Source organism: Xyrauchen texanus, chromosome 48 (assembly GCF_025860055.1).
Source record: "Xyrauchen texanus isolate HMW12.3.18 chromosome 48, RBS_HiC_50CHRs, whole genome shotgun sequence".
In the NCBI taxonomy this organism is placed as follows: Eukaryota; Metazoa; Chordata; class Actinopteri; order Cypriniformes; family Catostomidae; genus Xyrauchen; species Xyrauchen texanus.
The window spans coordinates 13,787,862-13,808,125 of record NC_068323.1 but is presented as its reverse complement, the minus strand read 5'-3'; the positions used below and the strand labels follow the sequence as shown (position 1 = coordinate 13,808,125).

At 38.2% G+C, this 20,264-nt stretch overlaps 2 protein-coding genes across 2 annotated transcripts in view; one reads left to right on the top strand and one right to left on the bottom strand.

The window, feature by feature from the left end:
- polrmt (polymerase (RNA) mitochondrial (DNA directed)) overlaps nucleotides 1–5,505 on the top strand; it is a 73,889-nt gene extending 68,384 nt beyond the window's left edge. Inside the window, exons 19-21 of the mRNA XM_052122368.1 lie at nucleotides 56–147; nucleotides 553–626; nucleotides 3,895–5,505. Coding sequence (XP_051978328.1) covers nucleotides 56–147; nucleotides 553–626; nucleotides 3,895–3,944 — 216 coding nt within the window. The 3' untranslated portion in view covers nucleotides 3,945–5,505. The remainder of the gene's footprint in view (nucleotides 1–55; nucleotides 148–552; nucleotides 627–3,894) is intronic.
- A 5,921-nt stretch (nucleotides 5,506–11,426) lies between these two features.
- Nucleotides 11,427–20,264, bottom strand: part of LOC127639756 (potassium/sodium hyperpolarization-activated cyclic nucleotide-gated channel 1-like) — a 30,724-nt gene continuing 21,886 nt past the window's right edge. Inside the window, exons 5-8 of the mRNA XM_052121967.1 lie at nucleotides 18,884–19,030; nucleotides 18,393–18,633; nucleotides 16,481–16,645; nucleotides 11,427–13,731 (exon numbers count right to left, since the gene is read on the bottom strand). Of these exons, the coding sequence (XP_051977927.1) occupies nucleotides 12,854–13,731; nucleotides 16,481–16,645; nucleotides 18,393–18,633; nucleotides 18,884–19,030 (1,431 nt within the window). The 3' untranslated portion in view covers nucleotides 11,427–12,853. The remainder of the gene's footprint in view (nucleotides 13,732–16,480; nucleotides 16,646–18,392; nucleotides 18,634–18,883; nucleotides 19,031–20,264) is intronic.

The following is a 20,264-nucleotide window of genomic DNA, read 5'->3' as shown; positions in this document are numbered from 1 at the left end:
GCCGGTGCATAAGTGTGCATAAAGATTGACTGAGTTCTCCTTTGTTGCTCCTCAGGTGTGTCGTGAGCAGTTTGTGGCTCTGCATTGTCAGCCCATTCTGGAGGATCTGTCCAGGTTTCTCCTCCAGAAATATTGTAGCAGACCACCGTAAGTCCCAATGTACATCTGTGCTTTTAACTGATCAACAGTATTTAACTACTTTAGTTCATAATTAAAGGTGAAGTGTGTCATTTTTTCGATGTTTAAATATGTTATCCTACCCCAGCTTAATATGCAGAGGCAGCTAGATGTGATCCATTAGTGCATTGATTCCACCAAAAGTGTAAAACCTTACTAAACATTATTGCAATATTTTTAATATCATATATTTATTAAGAGTAAATGGAGGGTTTAATTGCTGTGTAATTGGAAAGAGTTGGCCTGTAATTCTCAGTGGAGTAGAGTGATGCCATGCGCCTGCCTGATTTTGGCCACTATTTTGGCTAATGAACCCCAAAACACTCATTCCAAAACAACACAATTACATAGGCCTATTACTTTTAAATCCCACAGTGATTTTTCCAAGCCAAAGAAGTTTCAAGAATACTGGAAGATGGCGGAGCTTTTGGCCAAGGTTCCTCAGACAGGTGAGTTTAACCTATTAACCATCGCAACCTTTGCCTTCTGCCGAACAGATCAGTGGTTTGACCTTATCTAATTAACAGAGTGTCAGGTTTAAGGCAGCTTTGGGCTCTTGCATAACAATCCTGCAAAACCACACATTTCATTAAACTGATGACAATTAATTCTGTCAACTGCCTAATCTGTTTACGTAACTCACGCCGGGAGGAAGTGCACTGGATAACATGGGAAGAAAAACACATTCTTTGCCAAATCACACATCTGGCTCATCAAGTTGTTGAGGCATTGTTGAGTGGCAACTTTTCAGTGTTTAAGAGTGAGTTTCAGTAAAAAGAAACCATTAATAAAAATGTATTCACTGTGGAACTGTGCACATTGATTTTTTTCTTTCAGGGATCTTACGGTAATTTGGAAATCTGGAAATATCAGTTCATTTAAAACCTTTTATTTCAAGACTTAGAAATTTCTGTTGTGAAGATGCAGTTTTCTATATGTGCTCTAAAATATTTTGTTGGCTAAATATTGTACTCCAAGTAATTCACAGTTTTGCCACATTCAAATCTATTTTTTTGTGTGTTACTGGAGACATTTGAACAGTAAGATGAAAGCAATTAAATAAAATAAATTGTAGTATCTACAGTATATATTGCCTTACTAAGGCAAACGCAGTAACTACTACACCGAATCTAAGAAAACCGTCTTTGGGAAGTTAGGGACTGTTCGCACTAGATGCCTTGTTTTCTTAAATATCCACATAAATCTATAAATTCTATAGCATTTTTAATACCCTACATAGAAAAAAACGTAATAACTACAGCGACACTGAAACTAAGAAGAATTTGCTTCAAAGTTAGTTCACACCAAATGCATTCCTGCATTAAAAAAATAGCCATAAAAAAATAGCCATTTGAATCTATAAATTCTAGTATATCTATACTGTCCTACAAACTACACCAATATTGAAATACAATATACTGAAGCTGAGACAAAATGGCTTTAAAATCAAGGACCATGTAGAGCAAACATGTTCTTGCATTTGAAAAAGGCTAGACACGACGAATGGAAATGTACACAGGTCTCTCGAAGTTTAAATTGATACTGCATATTTATTGGACTCATTTTACTGTGGATATAGATACTCGTCTACTTGTATCCTCCAGCATCTTCACAAGGTCCTTCGCTGTTGTTATGGGATTGATTTGCTCTTTTCGCACCAAACTATGTTCATCTCTAGGAGACAGAATGCGTCTCCTTCCTGAGTGATATGATGGCTTCGTGGTCCCATGGTGTTTATACTTGCTTAATATTGTTTGTATAGATGAACATGGTACCTTCAGGTGTCTCAAAGTTTAAATTGATTCTGCATCTTACAACATGACACTAATGTGTGAGATGCAATCAAAAACAGCTATATGGGGTGCAGCAGCCAAAGATGTCTGTCAAGTGCTATATTTACATAGATAAACAATTAAAAACAGTGCAAATGGATGCAAAAATTAAATCCTGCAATGGCCTCTTGCTTGATTTAAGTGTCGATTTTGACATGCCGCAATTTTTGTAATTGCTGCAAAGTTTTATCTATCACGGACAGATCATAGTCTATTTTGGCCATGCTTCAGTTTTGACTAAATGTGTAATTACTGTACTGCCTTTTTCCTTTTCTGGGCAATATGCATCTAAAGAATTGGTACCTGACACACAAATGGAAATCTGCCCCAGCAGTCTGAAAAAAGAATCAGATGAAAAGAATCATTGAGTAATCAAGAACAACTGGAAAGGTCACAGAATAAGCAAGGAAATTAATTGGTCAAAAGGTTGAGGGAACCCTTGTTAAAGAGTCAGAAAGATTTGTTAGAATCATGCATTGCTAGAGAAACCCAGTGAACAGACATGCTCAGTATTTTTCCAGGACCCCTTATTGTCACTAATGAAAGTGGCTCCCTGAGGGGACAGCTGGAGGCAATGTATGTGTGTCCCAGAGGCCTGATTTCTTCTCCTCTGTTCTTCAGAATGAGTTGACATCTTGTGCCTTGGTGCACAAGCAAGATCACCCATAATTCCCTGCTTCAGTCAATAGTTGCTGAAAATGCTTAATTTATACTTCTATGGGGATTCATTTCATGTTTCCGAGTGCAAATTAAATTGATTTGAAAATGAATGAGTTGATTAAATGGAATGACATGGAACTCTTTTCAAAATGCCAAACTTCATATGTATTTATTGATTTTTTTGGTGGCGTAGTGGTTAAAGCACAGGGCTGTTAATCAGAAGGTCACTGGTTCAATCCTCACAGCCACCACTATTGTCTCATTGGGCAAGGCGCTTCACTCCAGGTTGTTCCGGGGGGATTGTCCCTGTAATAATTGCACTGTAAGTCACTTTGGATAAAAGCGTCTGCCAAATGCATAAATGTAAATGTGTATATATATATATATATATATATATATATATATATATATATATATATATATAAATATATATATATATATATATAAATATAATTAGGGCTGTCGATTTAACACGTTAATTCAGTGCGATTAATTTTACAAAAAATAACGCGTAAAAAATATTAACGCATTTAATCGCAACCACCAGGACTCTTCCTAGAGCTGGCCGCCCGCCCAAACTGAGCAGTCAGAGGAGAAGGGCCTTAGTCAGGGAGGTGACTAAGGCCCTTGGTTTTGTTTGTAGAATTTTGAGGAAAATTATAAATTTAATAAATTTTGGATTAAGGCTGTAACATAACAAAATGTGAAAAAGTGAAGTGCTGTGAATACTTTCCAGATGCACTGTATATATATATATATATATATATATATATATATATATATATACACACACACACATATACAGTGCATACGGAAAGTATTCACTGCAGAAGTGTGTGTGAGTGTGTGAGTGAGTGAATGATGTGTATATGCAAAGTGATATTGCTTAAGTATATATAAACACACATACATACACAGGATCACTTTAATTACTGTAGTACATAATAAGAATGATTTGTATTTATTTTTGCATTACTGAGAATTTGTTAAAAGTGTGTAAAATGTGCTTAATTCTCATAAATAATGTTACAATAAAGGAAAATCTTAATGGGCCTAAAAATAGGCTCCGTATTCTTTCATCCTTTGGCATCCTTAATTCCAAACAGCACTACAGTGATTTCCTTGAATTGACGCCTCTGATGACTATATAATGATGTGCTATCATTGTTATATATCTTATCCTAAGAGTCCAAGCATCTGTAATCATGTAATTGTTCTCTTCTAGGTGATTTTGATCTGGCGAAGGTTAAAGAATCCATCTATTTCTTCAGCTGAGAAACGTATCGCAAAACTGATGGACAGCTTTCTTGAGGAACCTGAGAGCTCTCCACGGACCTCATCAAAATAGATTGCTGCTTTTTAACTACACTGAAAGTGTGCGTGACGGGATTGGTTGATATGGTGGATAAGTACTGTACATACGAGAGTGTGTTTGTGTGTGTGTGTGTGTGTGTGTGTGTGTGTCTCTCCCTGTCTTGTCTTATTATCATAAAGGCATCACTTAAGCACTGAAGCAGAGTCCAAGCATAGGCAAACAGCAGGAGTCGCCCTTGTGTGTCTATGTGTAAGCACATCGGTTTTTCCTGGTATGGAGCGAGGGCGCTCTCTCGGCAGGGCTCTGATCCGCTCTTGAGTGCTTGCGCTGGCTTGATTAACCACATGATCCAGGCTCTCATCGATTTCAAGGCAGCCCGTCTGAAAGGCCCTCTCTGACATTTCCACTTGGACATGATTTACCTCCCAGCATCCCTCCGCAGTTGACTACTCTCACATTTACAGCCTGAGATGGAACGAGGGAACATTTATAATAAATCACCTTTCTGAATGTTTTGGAGCCACGCTTGTGGACAATGTTTAAACTTGTGGTGCCCTTTTTAAGGGCTTGAAAGCACTTAAAAGGATAGTTTGTCTAAAAAAAGAACATCTTTCATTATTTACTCACCTTTACAGTTTCAAAATGACATGAGAGCAAGTAAATTCTGACAGAATTTTTATATATTTGTTTTTGGGAGCGGGGGGGGGGTATACTATCCCTTTGAATGACTCTATAGAGTGTGTTTTATAAACCGTGCAATGTAAAGTCTTGTAGAATGTATACAAGGCATCGGTCGAGAAATAAAAGTCAATATTTTTGGACTCTGGGACTGTGAAAGGCTAATTGCTATCAAAATTTCAAGACCCAATGCATTCCTTCAGCAGCTCTCTCTCTCTCTCTCTCTCTCTCTCTCTCTCTCTCTCTCTCTGTTCTCAATTATTCTTTTTTTTTTACACAAAAAGCTAAATGAATACAATGCAAGGCTACACTTGACTTCACAAGCACTGACATCAGCAAATCTGTTAATTTCCTTGGAACAACATAAAGATCCGTAAATGTAACAGCATTTTTGTTTTTCTGTAAACTGTCCCTTTAAATTGCATTGCTGTTGCCATAAAATTTATATTTCTGTATCCTTTGAAAGAAGTTCTCATCAGTATCCTGTTAGATGTAAGATGGCTAAAAGTCTCGAGACATTGCCTGAGAAGTCACACTTAAAAAAGACCAACATATGACGCCACTTTTACAATCACAGTAATAATTCTGTCATCATCAAAATGTTATTTAAACTGATGAATGCATGTAGAATATAGTGTATAGAGAGTAGTTATAACTCTGATTGGATGAGCCATGTTTAAAAACATCTATGATCCCATTAAATTGATACTATATCATTAACATGCCAAGTTGCTATAGGCAACGGTTGTTAGCCTACAGTTAGGCTCACAAGCTATATAACTTTGCAAAAGAATTGTTTGTGATTTATAGTATATATTTATATTTGTTACACATTTTGTACAAATAAACATGAACTGTTAATAGTTGTGAAGTTTAACAAATTAATGTAAAAAGCAAAGAGTAAATGGTTAACGACTCCAAAAATATTATCATGTTGCTAAGCGTAACAACATGGAGTGATGGTGTAGTGGGCTAAAGCACATAACTGGTAATCAGAAGGTCACTGGTTCGATCCCCACAGCCACCACCATCGTGTCCTTGAGCAAGGCACTTATCTCCAGGTTGCTCGGGGGGGGATTGTCCCTGTAATAAGTGCTCTGTAAGTCGCTTTGGATAAAAGCGTCTGCCAAATGCAAATGTAAAATCTTTATTAGCACATTGCAAAGCGCTACAAGTTAACTTAAAGTTTAAATAATGAATGCCTCCAACTATAATAGCATGTTGTAAAGCGTCACAAGTTAACTTAAATATTTAACACCTACAGCTATATCAGCATGTTGTTAAATGTAAAAAGTTAATGTAAATAACAAAGCATAAATAGTTAAAGGTCCAATCAGTAATTTTTGAAGTATGGCTTACACTGACACTTTGTGGCCTGGGTGCTGCATCATTCAAACAGTAGTTTCAAGTTACCAATGCTGTTGTAGAAATTCACTGTGCACAGTAAACCAGGATTAATTTAATCCATGAAGGAAAGTATCCAATAACAGGACAGTTACTGAGATTAAGTGAGTAGTATTCTGCAGGTCATGAGACGCTAACATGACTGCCCCATGTAGAATAAAAGAGGTTTTTGAAGGTTACTGAAATATGATATACTTCTATATTTATCCCTGGAGGGAAATTGAGGCAATAAAAAAAAGATAGATAGATGGATAGAACACCATCATACTGCAGTAATAATAATAGAATTTAAAAATATAACTTGCAGAAATGTTATGCAAGCATGGCGGACAAATGACTGAACTCTTCATCTCACAAGTGGTCATGATTTTAAACATACATTTCAAAATTACTATTAATGTCTTTAGAAGTAAAACTTTTTAAATGAGGAAAAAATTAGTGCACCTTTCATGTCTTTCTATTCCCATGTTGCTATCCGTAAGAAGTTAATATAAATAACAAAGTGAAAATAGTTAATTGTGCCAGCTAGATAAGTAGTTGCAAAGCATAACAAGTTAATGTAAATAATGGAGCATAAATAAAGTCTAAAACTATATTACAATATTGTAACGCGTTACAATTTAACGTAAAAACAGAGCATGTCTCCAACTATAGTACCATGTTGCGACGAGTCACAATTTAATGTAAATAAAGGAACATAAATAGTTAACATCGCCTACTAATATTAATATGTTGTGATGTACAACAAGTTATCGTAATTAACAAAGTGTAAATAGTTAATGTCTCTAAATATATTAGCATGTTGAAAAGCATAACAATTTTATGTTATAATGGAGCATAAATAGTTAACGTCTACAACTATATTAGCATGTTGTGATTATTGCTTTTTAAGGTTATTGAGGTAGAAATAAATGTTTGCGAGACTCATGTATAGACATGGGACAAGCTGGTATCTTCCAATCTTGCCCAATGATTATAAAGTTATGTCTCGACAGTTGTGGCTAAAAGACCATGGACAGAAGTCTAGCAGGCCTCAGACACCAGTCATCTAGTTAAGTTTGAGACGTTCATTCTTATATCCTAGTCGATCTGGTTTCTGCTGTAATGTTTCCAAATTTTACGAATGGAACTGCGAGACGTCTGCATGCCTGAGTTAATTGTGATGGCTCCATAGTGCTTGGAGCCCCCATGGATGAGGGATTTTGTCTGTCTTCCTCACAACAATTGTCTGAGATTGTTTGACTTCAATTTAAGGGCTGAAGATGACTTGTTGTGGCATCCTTGAACATTGAAGTTAAACTTAACTTTAAATGGACACAGTCTTGCATAAACATTTCAAACCATCTGTAGATCTTTGCGGCCTTGAATTGAGTATCAACTCTTCATTAAAAACAAATCTAACTAAACTTTTATAAAATAATGTTTCAAACAAAGACTTTCAAACATTTTGTCATATTTTCCCATCAGTGTATTGTCCTACGCACCTACCCGCAACCTCCCAGATGTTTGACCGCTGGTTGGTTGTTTGATATTTGTTTTATAATTTTTTCCTCTAATAAGGAAAATGCATCTCAAAATGAACCAAAAATTGCCTAGACATCAGTGAAGCTCTCATACGAAAATATGTCAAAAAAAGATACATACTTGGGGAAACCTCTTTAAAATTGGATTTTTGATATTTTTGTGACAGATAATACTCAATACAGGCTTCCCATTGTCATGAAGAAAAAAAAATTGTTTTTAGTATTTTATGATGAAATGATGAGTTAATAGAAATTATTATTTAAATGAGCCTTTTATTATACACATTTTATTTCAGGAAAAGCTGTAAAACAAACCCAGGGTCTTGTAACATCCGACCTGATGGAAATACTGTATGTTCAGTAACTTCATCAAAAGGTGATTTGAATGTTTATTCAAACAAAACAGCAGGTGTCCTCTTGAACCGATTAAACCACAGATAAAAACATGGGTCTTTATTCAAGGTAATCAAGAAAAATATCTACAGATGGTATGGATAAACATAAAAATCTATGTAGTGTGTTGAAAGTTAATATGAAGCATGTAATTACAAAGATATTTCACAAGTTTCTCACACCTGGCCCCATAGTAAAACAAACCAAAATTTCAGTAGAAAAAAAATTCTGATACTATACTGGATAGCAAAACTTAGTGTTGCTTTGTGGTACATAAAAACAATTGAAGTCAGAAGTTTACATACACTTAGGTTGAAGTCATTAAAACTAATTTTTTAACCACTCCACAGATTTAATATGAGCAAACTATAGTTTTGGCAAGTCATTTAGGACATCTATGTGCATAACCAGAGTAATTTTCCAACAATTGTTTACAGACAGATTGTTTCACTTGTAATTGACCATTGCAATTCCAGTGGGTCAGAATTTACATACAGTATGTTAACTGTGCCTTTAAGCAGCTTGGAAAACTCCAGAAAATAATGTTAAGCCTTTAAGCAGTTAGCCAGTTAGATTCTGATAGGAAGTGTACTGAATTGGAGGCCAACCTTCAAACTCAGTGCCTCTTTGCTTAACATCATGGGAAAATAAAGAAAATCAGCCTAGAACTCAGAAAACAAATCATCCTTGGGGCAATTTCCAAATGCCTGAAGATACCACATTCATCTGTACAAACAATAGTACACAAGTATAAACACAATGGGACCATGCAGCCATCATAACGTTCAGGAAGGAGACACATTCGGTCTCCTAGAGATGAACATAGTTTGGTTTGAAATCAATCCCAGAACAACAGCAAAGGACCTTGTGAAGATGCTGGAGGAAACAGGTAGACATGTATCTATATCCACAGTAAAACAAGTCCTGTATCGACATAACCTGAAAGGTTGCTCAGCAAGGAAGAAGCCACTGCTCCAAAACCGCCATAAAAAAATCCATACTACAGTTTGCAAGTGCACATGGGGACAAAGAGCTTACTTTTTGGAGAAATTTCCTCTGGTCTAATGAAACAAAAACTGCACTGTTTGGTCATAATGACCATCGTTATGTTTGAAGAAAAAGGGTGAGGCTTGCAAGCTGAAGAACACCATCCCAACTGTGAAGCATGGGGGTGGCAGCATCATGTTGAGGGGGTGTTTTGCTGCTGGAGGGACTGGTGCATGTCACAATAGATGGCATCAAGAGAGAGGAAAATTATGTGGATATATTGCAGCAACAAAACATCAGCCATGAAGTTAATGCTCGGTCGCAAATGGGTCTTCCAAATGGACAATGACCGCAATCATACTCCAAATTTGTGGCAAAATGGCCACAACAAAGTCAAGGTAATTGAGTGGCCATCACAAAGTCCTGATCTCAATCCGATCAGACAGAACTGAAAAAGCATGTGCGAGCAAGGAGGCCTACAAACCTGACTCGGTTACACCAGTTCTGTCTGGAGGAATGGGCCAAAATTCCAGCAACTTATTGTGAGAAGCTTGTGGAAGGCTCCCCAAAATGTTTGACCCAAGTTAAACGATTTAAAGGCAATACTATCAAACACTAACTAAGTGTACGTAAATATCTGACACATTGGGAATGTGATGAAAGAAATAAAAGCTGAAAGAAATAATTATCTCTATTATTATTCTGACATTTCACATTCTTAAAATACAGTAGTGATCCTAACTGACCTAAGACAGGGAATGTTTTCTATGATTAAATGTCAGGAATTGTGAAACACTGAGCTTAAATGTATTTGGCTAATGTGTATGTAAACTTCTAACTTCAACTGTAGATAATGTTATGGGTAACTACAACTGAGACAAATATTTCATGGACATATCATGTAAACTTTATTGCTTAATATTACTTTGAATTTGACAACAAAAAAAAAAAAGTAACACTTGGCATGAGTTGAATAAAATCAACTTTTTGGTGAATCATAAAAGGAGTCATTGTGCATCATATAAAGCAAGCTAAATAAATGATTTAATCAGCATGTGGGGGGAGAGATTGGATTGTGGACTATAGATTCCACAGGGGAATTGATGTTAGTTTAAAATTTTTACAAGGGAGAGACAAAATTCAGTTCAGAGTAATAAAACCGAACTTTAAACCCTGAATACAAACAGTATGATGTTATTTTGAACTATCTGCCAATTTTGTTCTGTTTAGAAATCATAAACTATCAAATTCACATTTGGCTTTGTCCTAAGCCAGGACTTGAGAATCCATACTCTGCGCATTGCTCAGAACAAACTGGAGAAACTTAAATAGAGTTTATAGCCAGTCGCGTTTAAGCATTGAAATGGTACGTAACAGTGGATTATAAATAGTGTTACAAGGATTCAAAGACCCAGAGGACATCAGTACCTCATTAGGTTGCCATGGCTAGCGAGTTAAATAGCACTGCAAAACAACCGATTGTGGAGAGACTTGATACATCCCATCACATTTCAGAGGGGAGGGGTAATCACTGCCAGTGTACTCACTCAAAATCTGCTTGCATAACCTCATTAGGCCTCTAAGATGCCGAGAAAATGTCCTGGTCATACGTAACCCCAAATAGAAAAATAAATCTATATATATATTTATATTTATATATACAGGTGCGTAAATATACACCAATCAGCAACCTTATAATATTGCCTAACATTGCCTAATATTGTGTTGGTCCACCTTGTGCCGCCAAAACAGCACCAACTTTTCTGATTCTGAGATGCTATTCTGCTTACCACAATTGTATAGGATGTTTATCTGAGTTACTGTAGCCTTTGTCAGTTCAAACCAGTCTGGCCATTCTCTGATGACCTCTCTCATCAACAAGATGTTTCCATCCACAGAACTGCCGCTCACTGGATGTTTTTTGGCACATTTCGGAGTAAATTCTAGAGACAGTTGTGTATGAAAATCCCAGAAGATCAGCAGTTACAGAAATACTCAAACCAGCACATCTGGCACCAACAATCATGCCACGTTCCAAATTATTGAGATCAGATTTTTTTCCCCCCATTCTGATCGTTGATGTGAATATTAACTGAAGCTCCTGACCCGTATCTGCATGATTTTATGCACTGCACTGCTGCCACACGATTGGCTGATTAAATAATCACATGGATGATTGTTGGTGTCATATGGGCTAGTTTGAGTATTTCTGTAACTGCTGATCTCCTGAGATTTACACACACAACAGTCTCTAGAATTTACTCCGAATGGTGCAAAAAAAACAAAAAACATCCAGTGAGCGACAGTTCTGTGGACAGAAACACCTTGTTGATGAGAGAGGTCAACGGAGAATTGCCAGACTGGTTTGAACTGACAAAGTCTACTGTAACTCAGATATGCTATTCTGAGATGCGGGTTGGTGCAGTTCTGGCGGCACAAGAGGGACTGACACAATATTAGGCAGGTGTTTTTAATGTTGTGGCTGATCGTGTGTGTGTATACATATATGTATATATATATGTATATGTGTGTGTGTGTGTGTGTGTGTGTGTGTGTGTGTGTGTGTGTATAAATATTGCATATAGATTTTTTTTTTTTTTACTTTTCAATTTATTTAATAATTTGTTTTTTGTTGTTTTCATTGCTGTAATGAGAATATCATAAATGGGTGTAGCTATCATGAAAATAATACAATATAAAAATTTGTAATTGCCCAAAAAAGAAAAGGCTTCATTTTATATATGGCAAATATATTGTATTAGTTTCTTTTGATTTTAGAGTAAAATAGGACCAGGACATTTTGTTGTTACCCATGTGTGATCCCCTCAGAATTGCTCAAGCTTTGACCAATGAGTATTTTGTGAAGAAGAACAAATTTAAATATAGGACAGTGCCATAGTCTTTTAAAAACTCATTGAATCTTTTAAATAAATTCATAATTGATTTTTAAAAGCTGACCTTTGTGAAGAAAGCTACTTAAGTCCATTGGAATTAAGACTTAAATGCATTTGACTCCACCAGATAAGGGCAAATTATTATCCCAGTCATTAGACTTTGTACTGCACCAGTTTAATTAGTTAATAATCTGTGATATTCACTTTCATGAACCCTAATTACAAAACTATTAGTTCATTTTGTGTCCTAATGTTAAAAAGGGCATGAATGAAATGTGCTCTTTTGTGGAACTTATAGCTAAGAAACACAAACATGGTCACACAAAGTTTGTCAAAATCAAGGCAAGGAAATTATATTTGATTTTTATCCTTTCATTTCATTTGACACCTATACATGTCACCTCATGTTAACAATTTTCTTTTGGCCCAACTTTGGTCTGATGGAATAAGAAATAAAAACACGGACTGCAATTCCATCCCTTTTCAGAACCTGGATTCCAATGACCATCTGTCTAATACAGCATTGTCTTTCTTCCTATAACAATTCTAATATTGTGCATTATAGGTTAAATATATATTGTCTAGCTGGTTCATGTTGAGAAGAGGGAATAACCTCCTACATTATGAGCAGAAGCAAACTGGTATTCATGTCAGTTTGCATCATTTGGTCTACAGTATATAAAAAAGAGTGGGTACATTTTGTAATGTTTGTGAACAGCTACAATAAACAAAACCATTTAAAAGAGGCAAACTGTTTGGGTGGCAGCTACAGTGATGTTTATATTATAGGTACAATGGAAATGTCCCAGTCATGTTTAGAAGTATACAGACATGTTGTTCATTGTATGCTATCAAGTCTGAGAGTTTTTGTGACCGGTCACACTACATACATTCTGAGAGTCGAATCCAAGGTGTGACAAAGAAATGGGAAATGTTCTTGGGGAGGGAAAGTCTACAGGTACACCGGCTGTGCCCACCAGCTCATCATGGTCACAAATTTGACGACAATCTAGATCTCATGTGGTGGTCAGTTTCTGGCAGGCTGATTATTGAATCCTTCTTGGGCTGTCCTGAATCCAAGCTGGATCTCATCTGGGGGAGGGAAGCGGGAGGGAATGCACCTACAGACATTTGGTGGGGCAGTGCCATTCTGGGAGGGATGCTACCTCTAAGACCTGCAGGGCCTAGAAGATTCTGAGGGGGCCCAATAGATGTGGAGGAGACTCTGGTGGACTGGGGAGGACTTGGGGCAACTGGTTGCAGCAAATCTTGGGGCAATGATAGCTGGGAGGCGGACAGAGCTCGGGCATCCTGGCTTAGAGTGCTCCTGGGGCCTTGTGGTCGATGTGTGGGGCTGGGAATGTGTTGCTGTGCAAGGCATAGCTGGGAGCCTGAGGGTGCACCAGGAGGGCTGGACCCATACTGGAAAGTTCGACCAGTTGTGGCCAGAGGGCTATGGACAGGTGTGCTAGCAAGAGCTGAGGCCAGGGCTAACGTGGAGTACTGGGAGCCTGGGGGAGTCTGGCTCTTGACCACCTGGAAGCGCCGCACCATCCGGGGAGACTGGACGGCACCAGATCCCACTAGAGAGTTGCCCATCTGGGGGCAGAAGCTCATGGCCACAGCCTGCTGGAGAGTGGCAATTGCAGAACTGGTGGAGGGTTGGCTGGAAGGTGCAAAAAAGCTACCATGGGTTGAAGGAGTCATTGACATGGCCCTAGAACTCTGCATGTCCCCTTGTTTCACCAATTTAACCATTTCCCGATCATACTTTACAATCTCCTGAATCATCTCGTTCTCGTGGTTGTTGAAGACCCCAGAGTTGAGATCGTGCTGTACTTTGTGCATCAGGATGGAGTTCTTCTTTCCTGAAAGAGGTACACATTTTAGGTATATGTTACACATACAAAAATACCAAACAGTTAATAATATTGCAGTAAAGGATCTGTAATAATGATGCAATTGTACAAATTAAATATTTCATAATGCTATTACCCTCATTGCCTTGTCAGACACAATTAAGTATTGGATTAATCTGAAACAACATACTGCAATTAATCCTAGACTTATTAGATTTATTTTCCAGACCTAGAGGCTGTAAAGTACTGAAAAACAATTGCATGCACATTTGGCAGATATATATTATATAGAGAGCATAATTTTGTCTTTGGGTTTTGACTGTATTTGCTGTGTTACATGGCACTTCCCTTTGGTTTAAACTGATAAACCTGATGAAATAAAAAAGCAGCTTTAACCAAATGTCTTTTTGTTGGTTTTAGCTGGGTTACGGTCTACCTGGTCACCCGGCCAGGCCAAGCTGGTCTTCAACTGGTCTCCCAACCTGGCAAAACTGGTGCTCAGCTGGTTGGCCTGCTGGTCTTCCAGCCTGAATAACTGACAAATGCCCCAAAACCAGCAAACCGATAAGCTACTATCAGCAGATTTAAGATGTTTTTTCATTCAGAAGGGAACTGCGCATTCATCATTGATGGGTCACCCAGTCCCTTGCGAACAGTATGAACCAGAGCCCTGCTGAGACCTCTGGTGAGAGGAAGCTATCATTTCTGTCTCTGGTATCATTCTGCTGAGTCACGGCACAGCTAACACTAACTTGCGATACAGCACGTGCCTATCACCTGCACCCTGCTGCTAGCAGAGGCCAATTTGCAGCTAAAATGACACAAAGCTCCTGCTTGCAGGGCCCCAACATCACCTCCAATTTCTCTCAACTCCATCTCCAGTAGCACACACAAATAACACTGAAAAGTATCACTTTGTCTCTTAGTTTGGGAATCCAATTTTGCAAAGCCGTCTTCCAGATCCATGGCTATATGGAGAATATCAAGAGGATGTGCGGTCGAGATTTGTGTCATCCATTATGTTCAGAACTACGACTAAGGCAGTGGGTCATAATACTGGTATTGGAATAAACCAGCACTGTACATTTTGGATGACATCCTGATAAAATTGTGACAGTTCCTTTGCAGTGGGGACATCATTTTTCCTCATAATTAGTCTTAGACCACAGCTTTCTGTTTCCTGATCAATTTTAAAGCTATGCAGTACTAGAGAGCATTTTCAAGTCTCCATTTTCAGAGGAGGAAAACACTGTTCCAGTGTTGAGAGACATAAATGTAGCAAAACCAAAGTGTTGTCAAATGAAAACAGGTTAGTGTAGATTACCATAGCTCAGATTTATTCATATGAAGAAACATTTTAAACCAAAATAATTGCGATTCATGCTTTTTCCCTTGCATTTTAAGTCTAGGCCTTCACTGCGATTCATCGTATTGCAATAAATAAGACACCTAATTAACACTTTGAAAATTCTGATAACAGATGTTGCTATACAATGTAAAAAGAACTTGCCAATTTACTTTGAGTGAAAATCAGCCCTCCTTTCCTGTTTAATAAATTAAATAATCACATGGTCATGCAGAACATCTCAGGTGAGTGAGAGCCTAGCCGACTGGTCAGCTTGATCTCACGCTCTTTGCTTTTCGTAAGCGGATGCTCTACTACAAAGTGTCTGGAGTCTGAACTCCTCTGTGAGCTGAACTGATCATTTATGGAATCTGGCTGCTATGGCAACAGCAGCGCGTGGGGTGGCTGCATGGCCCATATGTAAACAACAAGGTGGCCATGTGATTGGGAGTGACATCAGCAGCACTCTGACCTTGGGATATAAGGGAAGGATGCTGAATGGATGTGATCAGGTGGGAGGGCAGGTGGCCTATTTTTGGAAATGTATGTGCTGAGGATTCAAACCAAGAATGGTAAAACAATTGTGTTGAATGCAAACTAATTTTTGAGTTGACACAAATCTGCCCACAGATATGACCAATGAATGTCCAAATGTGATGAAACACATGGAAGATCTGAATGTGTGGACAACAGTTGCTGGCTATTGTATATCTAATACAGGTACTGTGGCAGTACCATGGTAAAGTGGTGGTATCACATGGCAATACCATGGTACTTAAAATGGTACTCCAAGATACTTAAAGGTACTACCATAGTACGTGTTCAAAACACTATCACTTACCCTAGCACAATAATTTTTTTTGGACATTGTACTGTGGTACAACCATGGGATTTTTATAATGTTTATATAAACGTAGTACCATGTTACATACATTTTGGTACATACCAATGTACCATGGTATTACTATCTGATACAATTACTGTTCAATTGTTACTGCCACAGTACTTTTCTGAAAGGGATATCAGTACGATGGTACCCAGAAAAACATGGTATTACCATGGTACCATATAAACAAAACCATGGTACTGCAAGGCAGTTCAAAGAATTCCATGGTATTAGCATAGTACATGTCCAAAACTATGTTTTTTTTAAGACATGTAATGCAATGTGGTGCCATGGTATTTATCAAAGTGCAATGGCTTTACCATCTAATATTATTGCCATGCTTTGTTAGTTTCACTATATTTTGTTTTTAGAGATGTTAGTACCATAGTACATGTCCAACAAACATGATATTATGATGGTACCATGTCTATAAGACCACGGTATTACCATTGATCTTTTTTAATAAGTGCAGGTACCCATTTTATGTATTTATTCTATAAATTTTACTTTCTAGGTGGCGGACATACCTATGCGGTCAAGGCGGTCGATGGCAACTGTCTCAAATGCTCTCCTCATCATGGGGTACTCCTCCAGTACTTCATTGAAGTTGTCTACAGAGAGTGAGTACAGACGGCAGTAGGTGTCTGCGCGAACGCTGGCAGTTCTTCTTCCGCGGGTCAACAGGCAAATCTCTAATGTGAGAGAGAAACAAACAGGACTTACAAACTGAAAGATAAAACCACAAAAACAGACTAGCTTGGTCAGGCTGGGAGACTATCCCTTAAACAGTGCAGTCTCGAACTACCAAAAATAAGTCAGACTGGTACCTCTAATTATAATCCTGCAAAAACAGCAGACTGCCAAAAAACTAATTTTCACAACATGCCCAGTTTGGATTGATGCATTCCAGCACGCAAAACAGAACTGTCAAATCTTTGATTAAGTGCCTCTTAACACAAGTGCAGAGATTAAATTTAGCCCTAGCTCTAACAAGGAGGCTAAAGGCTACAAGGAGGCTAAAGGCTACAGCCTCTAGCGTCAGTCGCTAGAGCACCTCTTGAGGTCAGGAGAGTGAGGTTTACACACTGCACAGCTATCTACCAGCTGGCTCCCGTTACACTCACACCCCTAAGCCTCACTCCCATCCGGGTCACGGCACCAATGTAACCGGTCCTACTCGCCCCGCTCCGAACGGGACTCGAACCTGGGTCTCCGGTGTGGGAGGCGTGTGCTCTAACAAGGAGGCTAAAGGCTACAGCCTCTAGCGTCAGTCGCTAGAGCACCTCTTGAGGTCAGGAGAGTGAGGTTTACACACTGCACAGCTATCTACCAGCTGGCTCCCGTTACATGAGGCGCTGTGATAAGCAGACAACCATAACAAATCAGTCTGGCATCATGAATAAGCCCCTCTCATCCATGCGACGTAAGAGGTACAATATAATTATCTTTAGCCAGGGACTCTCCACTGTCAACATTATAAATTGCTCTGCCATTGATGTTCTGCTCTACTAATTAGGTGTTTTTAATTAGCCACATTTTTCTTTATCTGTGGCACTCCTTCAGCCTATGGCTCCTGGAGTATTCGCATTCTCAGTGAACTCTGCTCTTGTCCGGCTGTGCCCCCTTTCCAGACCATACCCTAAAGACACTGGAAAAAGTACTGGCTTTTTTCTGGATCATCAACACCGGCCCCTCAAAGGGGGGAGAAGGATCTTAAATGGTACAAAGCTCACTGGAGGGAGAAACAGTGGAGTCATGTTGAAATCTCAGTGATATTCATCAGTATAAACTGCAAATGAGCAGTTAGGGTTTCAGAGGGAGCAAACTAACATGCAATAATAAGAGACTGTAAAGATGGAGCAAGCCTCCATGTTTTAAAAAGCCACTTTTGAAAAACTCTTTCCTCTTAAAGGTCTAATTTCTGGGCCACTAGAAGCACCAAACATAATTGCAAAAATAATGTTATCAAACAGGTTTCCCCAAACACATCACCGTGTTCCACTGGTTGCCAACCCAAACTCACACTGCTGGTTGAGCCAATGTTTAAAGTGTTTTCACATTTTATAGAATTAAACACAAATAGCTTGTTTATATTCATTTCTACATTTTATGCTAGGATAGGAGAAATGATTTAAACGTGTGTAAAAGTTACAAAACTCTTATTGGAATTTATGTCATATCCTTTTGGTATTCATAATAGTCCTATTGGGAACTTTGGGAGTTTTAAAAGATCCAGTTTTTGCTTTAAATTGGATTCCTTTGAGAGAATTCCCATTGGATTGGTCCTATATTCTGAGAGAAATTACATATTTGACTACGGGATGTTTAATAACAATGTTTAAGTATGGTTATGACATTTACACTGTACATCTCAGCGGAAGAGTAATATGTCTAAAGAATTTATATAAAAGTCATGCCACAGCATGACATGGTCCTTACCCCCAAAGTAGGAGCCATCAGAGAGCTTCATGCCAATATTCCCTTTGGTCAGAATGCTGACTACACCATGCTGAATGAAGTACATTTTTTTGCCTATAGTTCCCTCACGAACGATGTAATCGGCTGGTTGGAAGACCTCGAAGCGAAGCTTTGTTAACATGGCTGTCACAAAGTTGGGATCTGCATTGGCGAAGAGCGGCATGGATGCCACCAGCTTCCGACAGTTAAAGTTGACTATTTCCTGCAGGTGAGGAAGTTATGTGGATTAGTTTATAATTAAAAAATAAAGGTACACTACAATATATATTTTTTTTCCAGTAAAAATATTTAGACATCCTTAAAACAAGATGCATTTACTTGAGCAGCAAAACAGTTTATTTATTTTATTACCCCATTGACAAATAGTTTTTTTCTTGTTTTATGCATAAATCTCACAATTTTTGCTTTTGGAAAAAAAAACTTTTTGGCAATATGGTCAAGCTAACTGGTACCTCTCGCAGTGGTTCGTTCAACTCTTCCAAAATGCTTTCTTCATCAAACATCTTGCCCTGGTATCTGTGCTCATAGTAATCGTGGATCTTCTGACGGAAATCGGCCGGAAGTTTGTGGAAAGACATATACTGCTCAACTTGCTTGTACTGAAAAGGAGAAAAAAAAGCTACAGGATTAAGATGCTAGCAACATTTCACAACTGTTTCAATTACAAAAGGTTACTACTGCTAATTATATTTTTGGACATGGTGCCATTATAATTATTTGGGCATAGAGTAATATGTAAAATACCTTGGAACATGAATTGCAGTAATTTAGTATATATCAAAGTACAACAGTTTTACAAACTGATACTTCTACAGTACTTGTTTGAAAGGGTTGACCCAAAATGTACAACCACCAATCGGTGGTTTGCACATATCAGTCCAGTGTGCCCTCTTTTGTGGAGATGTGATATGCTGGCAGGGATCACTATATACAAGCAAAAGTAAATAATTAAATATGTTTTCCTGTATGGCCATTCCTGCTAACATAAAAAATTCCTGAAATATCAAAGGAAGTCATTAACGGTGGATGTGATATAATCAAGTGCATATGATGTTCTCAAAGCAGGAACTGTATGATGAAACTGAAGATAAACTATTCATAGCACAGCCTAAGAAGTTTCTTCTGCATTGTCTGTGTTGTCATGGCATTCTGGTTTATTTCACAAGAAGATACAGTACATTCCTTTAAATTGACTTGACCATGTATACATACAATTTTATTGTCCTAGGCAAGGAGAAATTAGGTCAAACTAATCTGCCAATTCCAAGTTCTTGTTTTGCTGCAATTTATTCACATTATTGAAAAGTCAGTAATGTATATGTCTTGTGATGGTGAATATATTTCACAGGATAGCTAAATTGATTGAGTGTCAAATTCTGAAAATCACACCTCCTGACTTTACAGACAGAAGGACAGACAGACAGAGAGATAGATGGACAGAGAGACGGATAGACAGACAGACAGAAGGACAGACAAGAGAGATAGACAGATGGATAGAGAGACAGATAGATAGACAGACAGACAGAAGAACAGACAAGAGAGATAGACAGATAGACGGATAGACAGACAGACCGACGGATGGACAGATAGACAGACAGATAGATAGATGGATGGACTGATAGACGGATGGATGGATGGATGGATGGATGGATGGATGGACTGCAGGCGGACAAATGGATAGATGGACGGACAGACAGAAAGACCGACTGATGGTCAGATAGGTGGATGGAAAGATGGACGGATGGATGGACGGACAGACGGATGGATAGATGGACAGACGGACGGATAGTAGTCTCATCTGTCCATTATGGCTTCTCAGGATTTGTAGTTTTT